The sequence below is a fragment of the Myodes glareolus genome, chromosome 27 (genome assembly GCF_982192425.1).
Source record: "Myodes glareolus chromosome 27, mMyoGla1.1, whole genome shotgun sequence".
NCBI lineage: Eukaryota > Metazoa > Chordata > Mammalia > Rodentia > Cricetidae > Myodes > Myodes glareolus.
This window is the reverse complement of record NC_142052.1, coordinates 32,210,863-32,229,657: the sequence shown is the minus strand read 5'-3', so window position 1 is coordinate 32,229,657 and position 18,795 is coordinate 32,210,863. Positions and strand designations below refer to the sequence as shown.

Here is an 18,795-nt window from a genome sequence, read left to right as displayed (position 1 = left end):
AATCTATACATGCTGTTGTCAGATGAGCTCATCTCATTTATCTTGAAATTTATTTGTATTGCTTGTCATCGTTCAATCAAGGCCATCTATTCATAGCTTTTGAAGCTTAATTTGGGGGAGTTTGTGCTTAGAAAAGGTTGTGTACCTTAATATCACTCAGGCTGCATTTCAGTGTACTCCTTACACATGCACACCTCAGTGTCATTGGAAGTCAGCCAGCACTTGATCCTGGATTTTATTTTTGAACTGATTCAAGAAATCTTCATAACCAGGTGTTGTGGTGCAGCTTTTAATCCCAGCACTCAGGAGGCAGAGACAGGTGAGCCTCTGAGCTCAGGGCCAGAGAGGTCTACACAGTGAGTTCCAGGACAGCCAGGAATACACAGATAAACCCTGTCTTGACAAAAAGAAAGAAAGACAGAAATCCTCAGATCTTACTGTAGATTTACTGTTTAGCCCCTTCTGTGGGGCTGCAGCTGGATTTTTCAACCAGGTAATAGATGGCTCATCTTTGAAATCTACTCTCATGGAAAGTATAACAAAAGAGAGTTATTGACAGAGGTATTCTTACAACAATTCAGAAAATAGTACTTCCTGACTATACTCTTAGAGACAATTTTGAAATTATAAGTACGTGGAATTGACTTTACCTAGCTAACTATAGTTAGAAAGGTTGTTTATAAGAAGACAGCAATAATCTAAAGTTATTGAGTTAGTATAATTGCCATTGAATTTTTCATTTAAACTTTCCTCAGCCTTTTATACTTCTTACATTTTGGTAGTTGGAAAGAAAGTGTGATTTTTTTTCCTTCACTTTGCCTTTCACTGTAGTCCTTAGCGCTGCAGGTTTTTGTTTGTTTCTTAGAGAATTCCATAGGCGTATGTGATGGTCATGACCTGTACACAGTCAGATTCTGCAGACTGTCAGCTAAACTTAAATGTTTTTTTTTTAATGTTTTAATGCTAATGCAATTTGATCACAAAACTTTTTAAACAAAAAGCTGAAAATGGCATATTTGAGTGCATTTTTATTTTTAGAAGTCGGTATGGCAGTATTGCTTTCCTTTAAGCATGCCATTTTGGTCACAGATCTGATCCTTCTGAGTACTGTGACAAGTGCAGATGAAATGTTAAATTGGAAGAAAATTAGGCAGAGGTGGTATCTCCATCCTGTGTAGATTATGCATGTTTTCTTACAGAATGTCGTTCTAACTCCCAGGGGCAGTCTGCAGCAAAACGACAAGGAAAATTTAAAAAGGTACTGATTGTCAGTTCTTAAAAATGATATCTTAAAGCCTTATTTACATAGTAGTTAAACTTTTTTCTCTCACTATTATAAATCTTTATTTTTAAAGAATCTTTTTCTTAGTTTCTTTTCTTTACAATCTGCAGTATAGTTCTGTGAGTTAATGCCCACGAACAGTATTGGCATAGTGCTTTCCTATAAAAGGTTTTGCAAATCATAACCCCTGTGGTATAGACAGTTTTTATTGCTTCATATTTCTTGCTATAGATAGATGTTAAGTTGAAAAGTTTGAAGTTTTGCATATCCAAAATCATAAAGAGGTGAATGTGATAATGTAGCAATAGAGAACAAAGTAATTAATGATTCTTTTAAATCTAGGGCTAGCTACATTTCTCAGTAGGTAAAGGTACCTGCTGACAAATCTGACAACCTGAGCCTAATCTCTAGGACTCATGGTGGAAAGTTGTCATCTAACCCTTGTATATATACCATGACACTTGCCTGTATACACACACACACACACACACACACACACACATACACACACACACACACACACACATTTTAAAATGTAAGAAAAATGTAAAAAGCCTGTTAAAATCTAAAAGCCATATTTTAAAATATGGTTTTGTTAATAACTAGTCCCTGCTTTTTCATCTATCCTTGTTATGGAAGAACAGACACAAAAGGGATTTAAAAAAAAGTGAAAATAACAAATAAGAATGTCTAACTAAAAGTCAAATCTGTAATAAAAATGCAGACAGATTTGATGCTCTGCATGGTTCTACTTGGTTTCCTGTAGAATATGAGAGTCTGTATTGACTGCTGGAGCCACATTTAACTTAAAGATTCCAAGTACAGAGAAAGGGACACATTTGAGGAAGAGCCACTGGCATCATTAGCATTTCAGTGGTCTCTTTATGTAAGAAGTATTCCAACAGAGAATCAGTTGTGCTTTAAAATACTAAAAAGGCTTCCAAAATGCTCTTGTTGTGTATTGATATGATAAGCCCTGGTGCACCATGAAGAATCTTCTAGTTAAGGACCCGAAGACCAGTATTTCTCAAATGGATGTTTTGACCTGTTTGGGCAAATATCTAAACATAATGAATGGATCATAGCCCATCATTTAAAAAGATCTTATTTTATGTATCAGTGTGTGTTTCTTTAAGTTGCCATAAAGATAGCTTGAAGAAGCTTCCTAGGAACTCACTGAAGTAGGAAATATACATCAAAAAGAGGTTGAGCATTGCTTTTCTTCCACTTACAGTTTTTTTTTAGTTGGTCTGCACAGTTTTGTTGGGCTAAGGTTGTGCATGTTGTGAGAGATAATACTGAAGAATGAGACTGTTTTTACTGGAGGCTGACTAAAGCTTGGGTAACAAATGTGGGAACTACAGTTACTTCTGCCCATTCCTTCGTATCAGTACAAGTACTTGGCACATTACAGCTGTTGTATAAAAGACCTATAAAGCTACAAAGAGAAAAACTTACACTTATAATGTAAAGTAATTAGATACTTTTACTAAATCACAAATGGCATCAATGCTATTAATCTTTAAAATAGTTGAACTTGCATAAAGCTTTTAATTTAGTAACTAAATTAATAAATTAAGCACTCAAGAAACTGAGCCCTTTGAACCAGATCTAAATGATGCTGTATTATGTTGTTCACTGAGCAGTTATTGATTTTATGGGTAACATTAAGTTCCTGAAAAATATTCTTCAGTTTGAACATTTTGAAATACTTTAAGGTAGCTTGGAATTATTTTCAGCTTTAATACTAAGTTTCTCCTATTGAGAACTCTTTTACTTTTCTACTGTGAATGTTCGTCTTGACTATCCATATTAAAACATGATCACAGTGATTCATGATTTAAGGTACAAAATCATTGCTATTAACTTAACCCTACATTAGTCCCTTAACAAGTGAGTTGGAGCTGGGTGGTGGTGGCGCACGCCTTTAATCTCTGTGAGTTGGAGGCCAGCCTGGTCTAAAGAGCGAGATCTAGGACAGATTCTAAAGCTACACAGAGAAACTTTGTCTCAAAAAACCAAATAAATAAATAAATAATAATAAAAAAAGAGTTGGGGAAAAACGCTGTTAAAAAGAGTATATGGTCATAGTGACACAAACTAAAACAACCCCGTTTTCCTTTTGATTAGGGTTTTAAAGTACTGCATTTATAATGTTAATAATTGAACATTCTTGTCATGAAGTTTTTTGTAGGGTCTTACTAATATTGTAGTTGTAGTGGTTACTGATTTTTTTCTAAGATCCTAAACTTTCTGCTCTTACATTTTTAGTGATAGTTTAAGTTTACTCTAGGAGCATTTGTTTTTATAGGTGTTGTTTATTGTACTTTAACACATACTCACACTAAATTCTATTTTCTGTCTTCTGTGCTAAAATTGTAATAGCAAATGCCTTACCTTTGAAATTCAGAGAAGAAATTGACTTCTGAAGCAGGTTTTTCTACCTAGAAGTATTTCCCTCTTTCTAGCCTGGGAAGCTAAACGGTACACAATGCAGTTAGAATGAGTCGGACTTTCAGGCAAGTGGTGATCCACAGTCTGTGTAACACACAGAAGAACTTGATTCCAAAGCAATATAGCCATATTTACATAAATATTTGATGCTCCTTTTATCTTTACTTCTTGGACAGTTTTGCTAACACACAACACTGGGGCTGTTTCAATGAGAATTTGTTGCTAGGGTTTTGGCTCAGCTTTTTCAAATACCCGTTTGCTTTATCCAGGGCAATACCCACCCAGTGACCTGCAAACAGTGGAGAAAGCAAGCTCAGCATAGTAGCGCCTGCCCATAATGCCAGCGTTGTCAGGGGTTGACTCCCATTGCAAGACCAGTCTCAAAAATACAAGCAGGGTTGGTGTTGAGGGAAAAGGAATGGATAAGTTGCAGCGTCCTAAAAGAGCAAGCCCAGCAGTAGACTTTGCTCTGGCTCCCTTAACTCAGGAAGTATAACAGACTGCAGATGGATTTCTATGGCTTCTTCATTTCTGTTTTTCTGTGCTTAAAAAGAGCCATGAAGAGACAGTGGTTTGTGTGTTGAAGTGATAGTAGAGCTAGACCAGTAATCCCTCACACACTGTCGCGTCACCATCTACCCCAGAGTCCTGAGTGTCAGAATCTCTTTAACATGGAAATGTTACACAGTGCATAGACCTAAAAGTCCTATTTGGGGGAGTAGGATTTTAAAATACTTTTGACTCATGCTATTTCCGAAATGATGTGGGAGGGCAGTATATGTTCTTTTGGTAAGATAAATTTGTTTCAGTGTTAGAAACTATGATAAGTGGAGATATTAACTTAGCAGCAGTTCAGTATAAACCTGAAAATAGAATTTGAAAAGTGGACTTAGTAAATAATGACTTAGTTAAGGACAGTCCGTTTGTTGCCAGAAACTAAGTTTAGCCATTTGGTTACATTTCCCAAGCAGTGTATTTTTATAGGATAGATTTATATGTCATAGATAAACTTAAGATATAATACTCTACTATTCTCAAAGCAGAACTTTCTCAAAGAACTGTAGGCTTATTTCCCTGTTCTCTTCCTCTTCTTTGATCTTTGTCCCGGGACACTACTGTTGCCAAGGTTATCAACAGGCTCCTTGCAGCCAGCTTTTCTGGTCACTCTCTTCTCAATCTGGGTTAGCAGTCTATCCCTTTTTTTTTTTTTAATAAATTCACTTATTTTGTGTGAGAAGTGGTGTGTGTACATGCATGCGTGTGTGTCTGTGTGCATGTCTGTGTGTGTGTCTTTCTGCGTGTGTGCGCGCGTCTGTGTCTCTGTGTGTGTGCGTGTATGTGTCTATGTCTGTGTGTCTTTGTGTGTGTGTGTGTGTGTGTGTACACATGTAGCAGCAGTCAGCTCTCTCCTTGCACAGGGTGGCCGAGGAACCAGCTCCGGGCATCACGCTGAGTAACAAGCCCTACACTGTCTCAGTCATCTTGCCATCCCTGATCTTTCATTCTTCGTGGTCTTCCTCAAAGTTTTCAAAATCCCAGATTCCTTTTGTTGTGTCCCAATCTTAGAGCATCTTTGGGCAAAGCAGGAGTAGAAAATCTATTCTCTTCCAGTCTCTTATCCCTGCTGATCTTATTCATGTCCTGACTTTATGCACTCTTGGCAAACATTGTTGGCTCTGCCTTCAAAGAATACCTCGAATCTGTTCATTTTCTCTTGTTTCCACAGTTCTATACAATGTAGGAATTTCTGGGCTTGTTTTCTGACTTATTTTTCTACCTCTAGTTTTCCATTCTATGGACTTATAACATCAAGTATTATAAAAATAAAAATATAAGCCCAAATTTAATATATTGAAGTCATTAAAATCAAAAAGTCTTAAGATAGTTGATAAACTTCTCTATATATTTAAAATGGCATCTTTATTTTTTGCCATGTTCCACCGAACTCTACTTAGCAGGTATGTACTCTACTTTATCAGTTTATGTAACTGCTTCCTTGGACTGGTTCAGATTTGTGTTACATGTTCAACTTCCACTTCAGATGCTAATCCCTGGGGTGGAGGGTACTTCTTCCACTCTTCAGTTAGGTTATTGAGATTCACTCATGTTTGTCATTTAGATTCACTGACTTTTCCATAACAGCTTTGTTTGCATGGTTTCCCTGTCTTACCTGATAGTCACTCTATCCTTTAATTGTTTTATTTTCATGTGTGTTGTGTGTCACTATCAGAAACTGCTTACTTGTGTGTTTATTGTCTGACTAACTCTTGGTAGAGCATGTATTTGTAAGTACAGGAATGGTACTTCTCTGCCCTCTTACAAGGAGAAAAAAAGTACTTTCCTTAGTGTTAGCTTTACTCCTCTGTTCAGATTTAATTGTGAAAGGACAGGATGCACTGTCCTTATTGTATCAAGTTCAGCTAAGAAGGCTAAAGACACTAATAGAGTTCTTACCTCTTTTACTTTAAAGGAATGGATAAAAGCATCAGTACTTTTGAAGTTTGTGGGGCAGAAGGGGATCCAGGATGTTGGTTGGTATTTCTGATGGTTTTGGACCCTTCGGATCTGGAATACGGTGTAATACAACTCAGGCACAACCCCTATTACAGTGTTCTCAGCTACTGACAAGGGTTTTAAAGTGTGTGAAATGAAGCTTATGAACCTAAGGTTTTCTTTCACCTTCCTAGGATGTGATCCCTGTGCATTACTATCTAATATCTCCACCAACAAAGACGAAGAATGGCAGCAAAGAGAAAGAGAAGGACTCAGAAAAGGAGAAAGATCTGAAAGAAGAGTTTACTGAAGCATTGCGGGATCTTAAAATTCAGTGGATGACAAAGTAGGTTGTTTTCAGTGGATTCCAATCCTGAGTCTTTCTCCACTAGTGTGTGTAGTATAGACTTATTCACAGCTGTTGGCTGGATGATAGCATTGCAGCATTGTAAACTTTTTTCTACATTTATACTTTATAATTATATTTTGACAATGAAATATTTTTTTATTTTAATTTGCCCCAAGGAGAATTTTATTGAAGGACATAAAGAAAGAAAAAGTAACTTTTTCTTCTCTCCAAAATTCACCATTCCCTTTATCTGCTCTCTCTGCTTGAGCATGTAGCAGTGTGAATGGTTATGTGTCTTTCTTTTCCAGTTAAGTTTAGTGTTGGGCTCTTCCTGTGTCATTTCATAGTTTAAGGTTCTATTTTTAGTGACTGTATAATTTATTGTCCTATAAATACAGTATAGTATACTTAATAATTTATTTAGAATATGTTAAAAATTTTCTCTATAATTTTGTGATTGCCATATATATGTATGTATGTATGTATATATGCAGCTTTAACTTTGTTTTCTTATCTGTTTGGTTTAAATTTTTTGAGACAGTGTTTCATTTATCACAGGCTGGTCTTAATTCTCTAGTTGGGCAAGAATGACCTTGAATTCCTGATCCTCCTGCCTCTGCCTCCCAAAGGCTCGAATAGCAGTCTTATACCAGCACACCCGGCCTAATGGAGAGATTTTAAAATTTCTCTCAGATAGTATAGTCTAATTATTAGTTTAAATGTCTTTAAAAGTTACCTTGATATGTTTCTCAAATGGTTTCTGCTCCGAATGTAATGTCTAGACATGATGGCTAGAGCTGCCGTTGTTGGCGGGTGAGCTGTTTAGATGTTAGCTATTGTTTCAGCTGAACATGTGTTTTGCCCATTCTTCATCGGAATGTTAGGCTCTTATTGCCATGTTATTATTACCATGTTATTTATTAGCTTTATTATTATTCATGTTAAACTTTTTAACATGGAAGCTTATTTGTCAGCTTTTCCCTTAGTTTATGCCTTAGTTTATGCCTTGGTGTTTAGCTCACCATGTACACCTAAAACTTTGTTCTGTGTGGTTAAATCAGTTGTTTGGGTTTTTTCCATTGTAGCTTTCTTTTGCTGGTTTTCTGGAGGAGTCCTCCCTAGCAGACTTCGTATATAAATCCCTGTGGATATGTGGTCTGGGAGGGAACGAAAGCCTTTATAATGTGAAGAGGGTTCCCAAGGATTAAACCATTATGGCATCAGTGCATATTCATCTGTGCTGTTCTGTTTAAACTGAGGGTATCTTCCCAGACCGTGTCTGCCTTTGGCTGATTTAGGACGCTGTAACTAGCAGACAATACAGTTTCTTCAGTGCTGCAAAGATGGGTTTCTCTCTTGAGAGCCTGAGAAGCCCTTCCTGAGTCTGCCATCCAGTGAAACTGGTGACCAGTTTTGTTTAAGAAAAACCTCCAAACCTCCGGAAGTGGTTCTAATCAGGAATACTTGTAAAATATGGTGGATGGGAAAGATAGCTCAATAAAGTATATATTTCACCAGCCTGAGAAACCCAAATTCAGTCCTCAGAACCCACATTAAGGTTGGAACAAAGTTGTAATCCTATCGCTGAGGAGGTGGAAACAGATATTATTCCTGGGGCTTACTAGCCAGATGACCTAGCCTAATCAGCAAGTTTCAAATTTAGTGAGAGATCTTGTCTCAAATGATATGGGTTGCCTGAGAAATAACTCTTAAGATTGAATGATGGCTTTTCACACACGTGTACATTCACATTTCTGTAGATTTCTAAGTAATTTTCAGATAGGTATATTATCTGTAACTAGTCCTTATTAATTATAAAGTATTTTAATGTCTAGGACTGTGAAGCAATATTTAAATTTTTTTTAAGAAACATGCTTTTAATTAGAAATCACTTATTTGTCTCTCTTAGGCTCGATTCTAGTGACATTTACAATGAATTGAAAGAAACATACCCTGCTTACCTTCCTCTGTATGTTGCACGGCTTCACCAATTGGATGCTGAAAAGGTTGGATATACTCATTTTTTAAATAATTCGTTTTTTGCATAATAGTATCTATGCTATTTTGTATTTTTGAATAAAGGTGCATCTCTCTTCATCTTGTCTTTCTGCCTATTGAAAATGAGTCTCCTGCAATTGGATATGTTGTTAAAATAGTTACAAGAGCTGGCCACTGCTGAGTTCAGTAATAGTAATGATGGCAGGATGTATGTGTAGAAACCATGAAACTACGGTATTTGATTGGCCAGTAAAATTGTAGCACAGGAAAAAGCATAAGGTCTGATTTTTGGTCTTAATCTAAGAGATGAGTTGTCTTGGACAGCTGGAAATCTAAATACCTCAGTAACTACTTTGCTTCTAAAGATTTTATGATGATTCCAGATTGTCTAACATGGACTATGGGCCATCTGTTATTACTGTTAATGGAAGTAGGGACTTGCCAGCTATGACCTGGTGAAGCTCATGAAGGTTTAGAGTAAACTCAAATAGAGTGCTTAAAGGAGGCCTCTCAAAAACCATCCATGATGGTCATAGTTTGAGTCCTGGTTATGATCTTTGTTTCGTTTACTCTTACTTTTCTCATTCCAGTGATTGTTTACAAAGAATTTGCTTATGAATGAGGGTTTGGGGATTATTTTTTTCCTGTTTTTTCATGTGGCATGGTATAAAATAGAGATTATTATCTCTAAAATCATTGGTATGATAGAAGGGACTTTTCCTTGTTAAAAACCCCACATTGTGGTGAACTTTATGTTTGCTTTATTTTCAGTTTTGAACTACAGATTGTAAGTTAGGTATTGTTACATCTGAACCCATTTTCCAGGGCTACTGGAATTGTAAAAGTCAGATTAAGCGATAGCATAGAGCTCTAGCCCTAGAAGGAAACGACGTAGTGCCCTTACAGTTTCATGACTGGGACAGTAGAAATGAAAATTGCTATAATGTAGTGATTGATACACTCCTTTCTCTTCTACCCAGGAGCGGATGAAAAGACTTAATGAAATCGTTGATGCTGCCAATGCTGTTATTTCTCACATCGATCAGACTGCTCTAGCAGTTTACATTGCAATGAAGACTGACCCCAGGCCTGATGCAGCTACTATAAAAAAGTACCTAACCAGTAAATAATCTTTCTTGCATCTCATTTCTTAGTTACTTGTTTAAAAATTAGGGACTAGTATTGAGGATTTTTTTTTTCTGTTGTAGCATACATACAATTAGGATTGACAGTTTTTTCATACTCCTTTTTTTCCCCAGCATGCAGGAGCAGAGAGGCACATGATCTCTGTGAGTGAAGGGCGGCCAGGTTTACCCAGTAAGACCCTGTCTCAAAAGAGAGAGAGAGAGAGACAGACAGACAGACAGACAAACAGACAGAATTGCTATTTTACGGTTTTGAAAATGATACTGGTGTTTTCTATGTAATCTGATAAGAATTTTAATTTTTTGTTTAGGCATTAAAGTATAGGATTCAAATCATTCCTCAAATTTAGCTATGGTGACTATGATTGAGTAACCAGTTTTGATTCAGAAGATATTTATAAACAAGTATATGTAAGTTATCGTTAAGAAGGACTTGAAGAAGTTAACAAGACTTTCTAATATAAAAACTATTCTAAAGTAAAAAATTAAATTGGAAGATAGAGCTGGGTACGTAGGAGGCAAAGGCAGTTGGATCTCTGTGAGATTGTATAGTTCTCCAAAAAACAAAACAGTAGCAGCAAAAACAAAAATTGGCAGATGGAGCTGGGCAATGGTGGCACACACCTTTAATCCGAACTCCAGAGGCAGAGGCAGGCAGATCTCTGTGGGTTCGAAGCCAGCCTGATCTATAGAGTGAGTTCCAGGCTATTGTGTAGGTTATTACACAAAGAAACCCTGTCTCGAAAAATAAATTGGCAGATTGGATGAAATATAGAAAATATTTTTAATATTTTAAAAGCCCATAGGAAGAAAGCTCGATAGTGTTCTGAAAGGGCAAAGCTTCATAGCTTAACAAAGTGTTCAGCCTGAAGAGTACTAAGGTGGGAGAGAAAAACAGAATATTTCCATGCACATGACATTTGGATTATTGCATTGGAAGATGCTAAAACTTTCAGGAAAGAGTCATGTTGGTAACTTAATCCATTCTTGGCAAGAATAGAGCACCTGTGTCAGTACCAACTTCCTTCTGAATTCTGCACCCCCCCCCAAGCAAGCCTTGGATAGGTGGCACCAGTCAGTTGGGTTTGACTTGGGTCATGCCCTCATGATTCAGTCTGTTCCAGAGCACTTGTCTCCTTCACAAGCTGGGGCTAATGGTTGTACCAGGCTCTTAGAGCTCCCCTAAAGCAGAAAAGAATGCTACCAGTCGTCTGAAAAGTGATAGAACAGTGTAGTAAGTGAGCAGGAAAGTAGATGTCTCAAGAGGGGACTCAAAAGTCTGCTGTTCTCAGCCTGGAGTGGCTAAAGTAGAATCCAGGCACCTCCACATAGAGAATGAAGGTTGGTTCTTTAAAACTCCGGTGCTCTTGATGACTGGTGGAATTCGGACCAGCCTGGAGCCCAGACAGGAGAGTAGTGAAGCTCTTTCTGGGTCAGAAGATTCCAAAGATTAGAATTAAACTGAGAAGGACCCTAAACCCTGGAATGTGGAGTTTTTGCTGAGAAACTTCTTAAAATGTTTAAAACTGGGACCTGGCAGAAACGTATTTGTGTTTTAGCATAATATGCCGAGGGAGGAAGATATGTGGGATACCAAATTAGTGAGTCTTGCCAAATATTGTGTCATTAAATGAGCAGATGAATGAGGTGTCCTATGGCCCATCAAATCCTGCATTTATTTATCTATCAAGATACAGGCCAACTACTGAACTTGGTGACTAAAGCTGTTACCACAAGGAATATAAAATAAACAGGTGACCTGAACTTGAGGGGTAGGAGGAGAATATGGTACTGCTGCCCCTTCTTGGTTCAGGCTGACAGTTGAAAATGCTAAAGGGGTAGACGGGGAACGTTGAGAATAAGCACTCTGCTCCATGTCAAGCACTCCCTTCCTATGCTTGTAACTCTCTGGGATGCAGCTATGTACCAAGCCAGTCTGCTGATACCATAGGACAGCTAGACACAGGTTTGTGTGACCTGTGATTGTTAGTCAGTTCAGAAATTAAAAAGGAAACTGTTGTTCTTGGTAGTAAACTAAGGTGTGTTATGGACTTAGCTTCATTTTCAGTCCAGATAACGTTGAACATACCTTTTTAGATGACCTCACAGATTCAAATGGTCTTGGAAGCCTGAGAACATCCTAGTCCTGAGCAGTTATGTTAGCTCCTTCGTTTTATGCTCCCTTTATTCTTCCAGGGAGGCGCTCAAGTTAGTAACTCACTCTGAGTGTACAGAACTAGTAAGCCCCAGAGGCCCAAGTTGCTAAATTGGTAATTATGTCCTGATTCTTGTCATTCCCAGTAGACTTACACATTGCATATTTTACTATGTGTTCTTCAGACTTAGTCTTCTTACAGATCATCCCGTAGTCAGGTTGCCTTGTGGTCATTGTCTCAGCACATTTAATCCTTTATTGTTTTTGTACATCCCCGACATGAATTGGACGTAGTGCCTCAATTAAGCTCAGTAACCTTCCTTGGAGTGGAGGTTACAAGTGCTGAACAGTAATGGATGACTGTCTAGTCTATGCCAGCATGGACCTAGGCACCTGCAGAACTTCTTTAGGAAAAAACAAAGATGCCTTCCCAGAACAAGGCAGTTCACTCTAGAGACTGAGCACAGATTGCAGAGCCAGCCTGCCAAGCTTAGACTCCTACATCAGTTATAGAGGGGAAGGCCTTGGTTCTGCCTCAAAGTGATGTGCCAGACTTTGTTGACTCCCCGTGGGAAGCCTTAACCTCCCTGAGGAGTGGATGGGGGTGGGGAAGGGAGAAGGTGGGGGAGCACGAGGAGAGGAGGAAGTGGGAACTGGGATTGGTATGTAAAGTGAGAAAAGATTGTGTTAGACAAACACAACCTGCTCAGGTCTGTCATGGCAGCACTCCCTGATCCTGCTGTCTACATCAGTTCCTGCCTTGGGTTCCTGCCCTTCTGACTTCTGTCAGTGATGAACTGTGATGTGGAAGCCTATGCCAAGTATAAACTCTCTCTTCCTACCTCCCCCTCAACAAAGAATCCTACATCTGCTACTACTAACCGGAGGTCGAGCTTCAGTTTCCACCTACGCAAAATAGGAGTATCTTATTCATAGAATTGGTTTCGGGTTTATTTTGTGTTGTGAATGGGTTACACATGTCATGATGTACCTGTGGAGGTCAGAGGAGAACTTCAAGGAATCAGTTCTCTCCTCTGCCATGTTGGTTCCCATAATGGATTCAGGTCATCAGATTTGGTAGCAAATACTGTTACTAACTGAGCTGTTGCACTGGCCCCATAAAGTTGTTTTGACTATAAGTGAATTCATATGCTAAAGTGATAAAGCAGTTATTGGTGCATTCAGAGTAAACTTGATATTTGTTTGCTTAATTTATACATAATATGTTCATGACTACAAAAACCTTTCTTTTTATACATTACATAGCGAGGCATATATAATTACTATATTTCTTAATGTAAAGGCTTAAAAGATACTGCCCTTATTAAAAGCTGTGCAGCTGATAGAACAACTAGTGAGTAGTCTTTCAACTCTGTTGCTATGGCGTTCTGCTTCAGCCAAGTATAGTTGCCCTAACTGATTTCATCTGTGTGTACTGCAATAGCTTGTGATGCTTACTAATAAGAATCTCATTTGATGTATAACACAGACGTATGTACATGGATGTGCTAAGTTTATGCATGCTAAGTCTTAGAGAGAAAGAATGCATGTACTTGAAATAAGACCATCTCTTGGAAACCCTTTAACTGACATTTGAAACAAATGATTTCCTCTCTAGTGATATGGACAAGCAGAAGTCCACACTGGTAGATGCCCTATGCAGGAAAGGGTGTGCTCTGGCAGACCATCTGCTTCACACACAGCCTCATGATGGGGCGGCAGCCGGAGATGCAGAAGGAAAGGAAGAGGACGGAGAAAGTACCTTGGACTCTCTGTCAGAAACCTTTTGGGAAACTACAAAGTGGACAGATCTTTTTGACACTAAGGTAACGGTCCCTTCTGCTGTTGGTGTTGGTACAGCTCTCGATGGTTGTCTCTCAGGCCTGCTTGTGCTTTGCCTACCAAAAAGGATGAAGATAAAGGCTCTACTCCAAAGAAGGTTCATTTAGCCCAAGTACCTTGCATTTGTCCTACATGTTTTAAAGTGTTTAACAATTATTTGAAAACAGTTTGAGGACAATTGTAGTAGCCTTTTAAGACAGTTATATATGAAACCAAAACTGTTATCTTCTAGAAATTATTCTTCTTTCTTCCTGCCTCTTTTTATGCTAATTTTCAAGGTGAAATATGCTCTCTAGTTTAGATATCACTATTCATTTTCCTCAAAGCTCTAACTTCTACATATCTCAGTTTTTAGACACCAGTTTTATATATGTTTGAAAAAGCAAAGTTGATTTTGGGGTTCTAAAAAAATGGTAAGTCCCTTTTGTCTCTAGTAGAGATTACATAACGATACGTTTTTATTAATCTTCCTTGAGAAGGAAAAGTGGATGAGTTCTCATCCAGACAAAGCCATTGTTGTAGTTATTAATCACTGGTTCTCAGGATTTAGCCATGGTAATTTTTAATTTAAAAAACAAGAAACAAAGCAACTAAAGCTAGGAAAAGTTCTTCCTGTGTGATTCCCATTCCCCCATAGAACAGAAGGTCTCAATAGTATTCAAGAAACTAAAGCTAGAATTTTTCAGCGTATAAGGATTAGGACATGAAATTGAGTTTGACTCTTGCCTCTGCCATTTTTGTCAGTTACTGAACGCTGTGCCTATTTCTTACCAGTAGCCACCTACTTTAAATGTGAATAAGTATTAAGTTCATGGGAAGTTGTCAGTGGTATTGCTGTTAACACCTCTTGAAGGTCTGCTGTGTGAGAAACATGAAGATAAGGATACTCGATTCCCTGTCTTTGAGAAGTATAAGAGCACGGTGACTGACACTTGTCATTACCACAGCGAGGTTGTGAGGCAGACTTCTGTCTTCAGAGGGACACTGAGAATACTGGCCTGTTTGCGCTGTTAACTCAACTTGTTTTGTTTTTTGGGCTTTTTTGTTTGTTTGTTTCCGAGACAGGGTTTCATTGTGTAACCCAGCTGTTCTGGAACTAACTCTCTTGACCGGGCTGACCTCAAACTCACAGATATTCTCTTGACTTTGCTTCTCAAGTGCTAGGATTAAAGGCGTGCACCACCACCGCCTGGCTAACTGAACATTTTTTAATACTTCGCTCGGCCCTAAAGAATAAATCAGAGTAACAGGATTCATCCCCCCCTCCCCCCAGAACTCACTCTCGTAGACCAGGCTGGCCTCAAACTCAGAGATCCGCCTGCCTCTGCCTCCCAAGTGCTGGGATTAAAGGCGTTCACACCACTGCCCAGCAGGATTTCTTTCTTTGAGAATAGTTACCACACTCCACAGTTCAAGCAAAATGTAGAATGAAACAGCCTGACAGACCACGTTCAGAAGGAGCATGCTTATGTAAAACTTCTCCTTTATAATTTTAGTCATTTGTAGTGGTCATTTGTATTTCTACTTTGTTTTCTGTAGTTATGTTAATTTTGCACAAAGAAATGATTTAAAGTAGATTTTTAGTAGCATATGACTTCTCATCATTTACTTCCTCTACTGTTATGTAATTATTTGCCCTTAAAAGACACCACCACCACCACCACTACTACTACAACTACTTCTCCTCTTCCTTCTCCCCTCCTCCTCCTCCTCCTCCTCCTCCTCCTCCTCCTCCTCCTCCTTCTCCTTCTCCTCCTTCTTTTTTTTTTAATTTCCCTGATGCGCCCTATTCAGCTTAAAAACAATAGACTTCCAGGGACTGGAAGATGGCTCAATCAGTAAATTGCCTACCACACAAGTGTGAGAACCTGAGTTCAATTTCTGGCCCTAATGTGAAAAAAATCAAGCACCATGACATGTTCCCTTAATCCAGAGCAGGGGTGACCGAAGTAGGATGATTTGTGGGCCTAGCGATCTAGCCAAATCAGCAATAATAAGATGTAGAGAAATAGAGAAAGATACCAAATTGGCCTCTGACTCTGTGCATGTAATCCTACACACACAGATATTCTTCTGTGAAAGCCTTATTTCATTGTTAAAGCTATATGCCTTGAAATATAAATACTCCATTGACCATTTTTATTTTGTTTTATATCATAGGTTTTAACATTTGCATACAAGCATGCATTAGTAAATAAGATGTATGGGAGAGGCCTTAAGTTTGCAACTAAACTTGTAGAAGAAAAACCAACAAAAGAAAACTGGAAAAATTGTATTCAAGTAAGTGATGTCTGAATTATACTGTATATCATTTCCATATTGCATAGTGACAAGAGCACTGGGAAAAAACACCTGTGTTCATTATAACATTACGTATTTTATTGTTACCAGTTATTGCCATTACTAAAGCAATATGAAATGTATAATAAATGCATAAGAGACCACTTTTAGCCGTCCAAATTTCTAAACCATTCTCACTGTTGTTCAGAGACCTGTTAGCCTTGAATGTTTTCAACAAGGTCAAAAATAAATTAACTACTCTTATTAGTTAGAAGACAGTGTTTTTCTTTCGGAAAGAAGCTTTCCTGCTCAATGTGTGTTGACTTGGTTGTTTGTAAGATGGTTCGATTTGTGAAGTTTATATTTGAATTTTTGTCTGAGACGATTTTCATCTTTGTTAGTTTACCATATATCACATCTGCAAAGGAAAACTTGGAATTTTCTTCACAAGTTAGTTTGAGATACGAAGAAAAATTATTTTAATGTTATCTTGTTTTCTGTTTACCTTCATCAGTCAGTCCAAATAATAAGACAGTTTCAGTCCTTTGAATCTTGACTATGTTAAGAGAACTCTGTTGTTGCTATGTGATTGTGCTCCTGAACAGGATTGGTTGTTAAGAATGACACCAGTCAGTGGATGGATAGACTGATAGAAGGAAGGTTCTGGCTGTGTGTTGTTACTGTATTATTACTAAATTATTCTGAATTTTGGACATTGAACTTCCATCTCATTTCCTAATGCTCTGCTTTATTGTAGCTAATGAAGTTACTTGGATGGACCCATTGTGCGTCTTTTACTGAAAACTGGCTCCCCATCATGTATCCTCCTGATTATTGTGTATTCTAAATAAGAACCAAGACTTTAAATTTCCAAAAAGAGAATTTTATAGTGAACAAATGTGTGGCATTTTTAGTCTAACTAATGCATGTTTTCATCCACTATCCAATACTGATCATTAAAACTATGTGTATTTATCAGAGAACTCACTGGCGTGTGACTTACTACATGTAAATCTAGACCTCTGACATCATGTTGTTTTCCTACTGCCTCCCCCACTTGGCAAGGGCAGGGCATATCCTACTTGCCAGCCCCAGCCATAAGTTGGGTGCAGCCGCTTACATGCATGAGAACTTTTCATCTGTGAATTTTAACTGTAAAACTGTTAAATCTTATTTTTTTGTTTTATAAATCAAAAGGTTAAAACATGTTTAATTTTTTCTTTTTCTAATTATATAAAGGCCTTAAAAAGCTGTAATAGGAGTAGCTAAATTATTTATTAGACTCAAAATTAAGAGAACGTCATTTCCAGATTTTTTCCTAATGAGGAAGTTAGTGGGAGGCAGGGTGGCATTAACATGGCAACTGAGGGCGGGCATCTGTTACAGAAATCTTCACCAAGGAGTATAACAGACAAGTTATTTTTCCAGCATCCTCAAGTACACAGCATCAGAATGCATTAAAGTTTCATGTGTCAATGTCAGACAGCTGAATCTATCAGGTATTGTAAAGATACACACGATATGTTCGTAACCTTGGAATCATGTAAAACACATGAATAAATGTGCAAAACCACAGGCCCAGTACATGACTTGCACTCTGATACCTTAAATTTTTTTATAAATAATAAAAGTAAATATTGAAGCTCCTTAAAGTTGGTCTTAATCATTTTTAATAAATTTGGTGTTAGAACAGTTTATTTAATCTATTGGCCAAGAAAATAAGGTAATATATTTTAATAATTTTTCTTATGGGTTTGCAATTATTTGAATATATTTCCAATGCTTATTCGTGTGTTTAAGTACTGTGTATGTTTAACTTTTTTACTTTTATCTTTTTGTCTGGTATTCCTGGCTCCATAAAATAAACAGACAGAAACACATAATTTTAAGAAGCCTGTAGTTAATCTAATAGAAAAGTGTGTATACTTGTGTGTGTGCATACGTGGATTGTGTGATCTTCCTCCCTTGGTATACTGCTATAAAAGATCTACTAGTTAATTGTGTCTATCATTTGTAATTGTTTTTCTTTTATCTGATAAAAACAGCCTTATGAAAAATGCAAATATGCTTTAAAATATTTTGCATACAGTTTCTGCAAGATCTGGAGTCTTTAACATCCATCCATGGACATCCACATGCATGACCTCTCACATCATTATATGTATTTTCACCTGTACACATGCAGGCACTTACATCCAGTCTTAGCTCAGTAACAGAATTGAAAGGTTCTGAAAGATGAGGGCAGCTTCCAAGGTCACGACAAAGTGACCTTTTTATTAATTTCAGAATCTGTTTTACTACCAGGTCTTGCCCCTACCTGTGAAGTACCTCAGGTAGGGAGGGGTCAGTAAATTATTACCATTGAACCTATTCTTGTAAATAGTTTTATTGGGCAGTTCTGTAACTGGGACAGACAAGGTGCTGCCGTGTTACCTGCTGTTTTTGTCCTGATGGTACTGTGCTTCCTAAGAACAGATGAACTCAAGAAAGCTCTAGACTAGAACATGTCCTCAACCCTACCCCCCCCCAACACACACACACAAAAGAAACTGTAAGGAAAGATGCAAGGGTGAGGTAGTGACTGAAAGTCATTGTGGTAAATGCTTGGATTCTTTTCACTGAGAACTAAAGGACGAGAAAGATAACATCCTAAAGAAACATTAGAGCTACAGAGTGTGTACTAGGTATTACTTCCTGAGCCTCTTTCCAATTATAAGCAATTTGTCATCATGGGATTCCTATTCTTTCTTAATACTATCACCTGCATCCAAGAATTACATGGTTTTCACCTTTGAAG

General features: G+C 37.8%; 1 protein-coding gene across 3 annotated transcripts in view; it reads left to right on the top strand.

Annotated features, from left to right (window-relative positions):
- Tpp2 (tripeptidyl peptidase 2) overlaps window positions 1-17,650 on the top strand; it is a 67,493-nt gene extending 49,843 nt beyond the window's left edge. The window contains exons 24-30 of one of the 3 annotated variants that reach the window (XM_048455986.3): window positions 1,220-1,258; window positions 6,424-6,575; window positions 8,488-8,584; window positions 9,557-9,687; window positions 13,495-13,702; window positions 15,879-15,998; window positions 16,756-17,650. In XM_048455986.3, the coding sequence (XP_048311943.2) occupies window positions 1,220-1,258; window positions 6,424-6,575; window positions 8,488-8,584; window positions 9,557-9,687; window positions 13,495-13,702; window positions 15,879-15,998; window positions 16,756-16,845 (837 nt within the window). In that variant the 3' untranslated portion in view covers window positions 16,846-17,650. Of the gene's footprint in view, window positions 1-1,219; window positions 1,259-6,423; window positions 6,576-8,487; window positions 8,585-9,556; window positions 9,699-13,494; window positions 13,703-15,878; window positions 15,999-16,755 lie in introns of those variants that run through there. The other 2 variants (XM_048455987.3, XM_048455988.3) reach the window with 2 other exon arrangements.
- The last annotated feature ends 1,145 nt before the right edge of the window (window positions 17,651-18,795 follow it).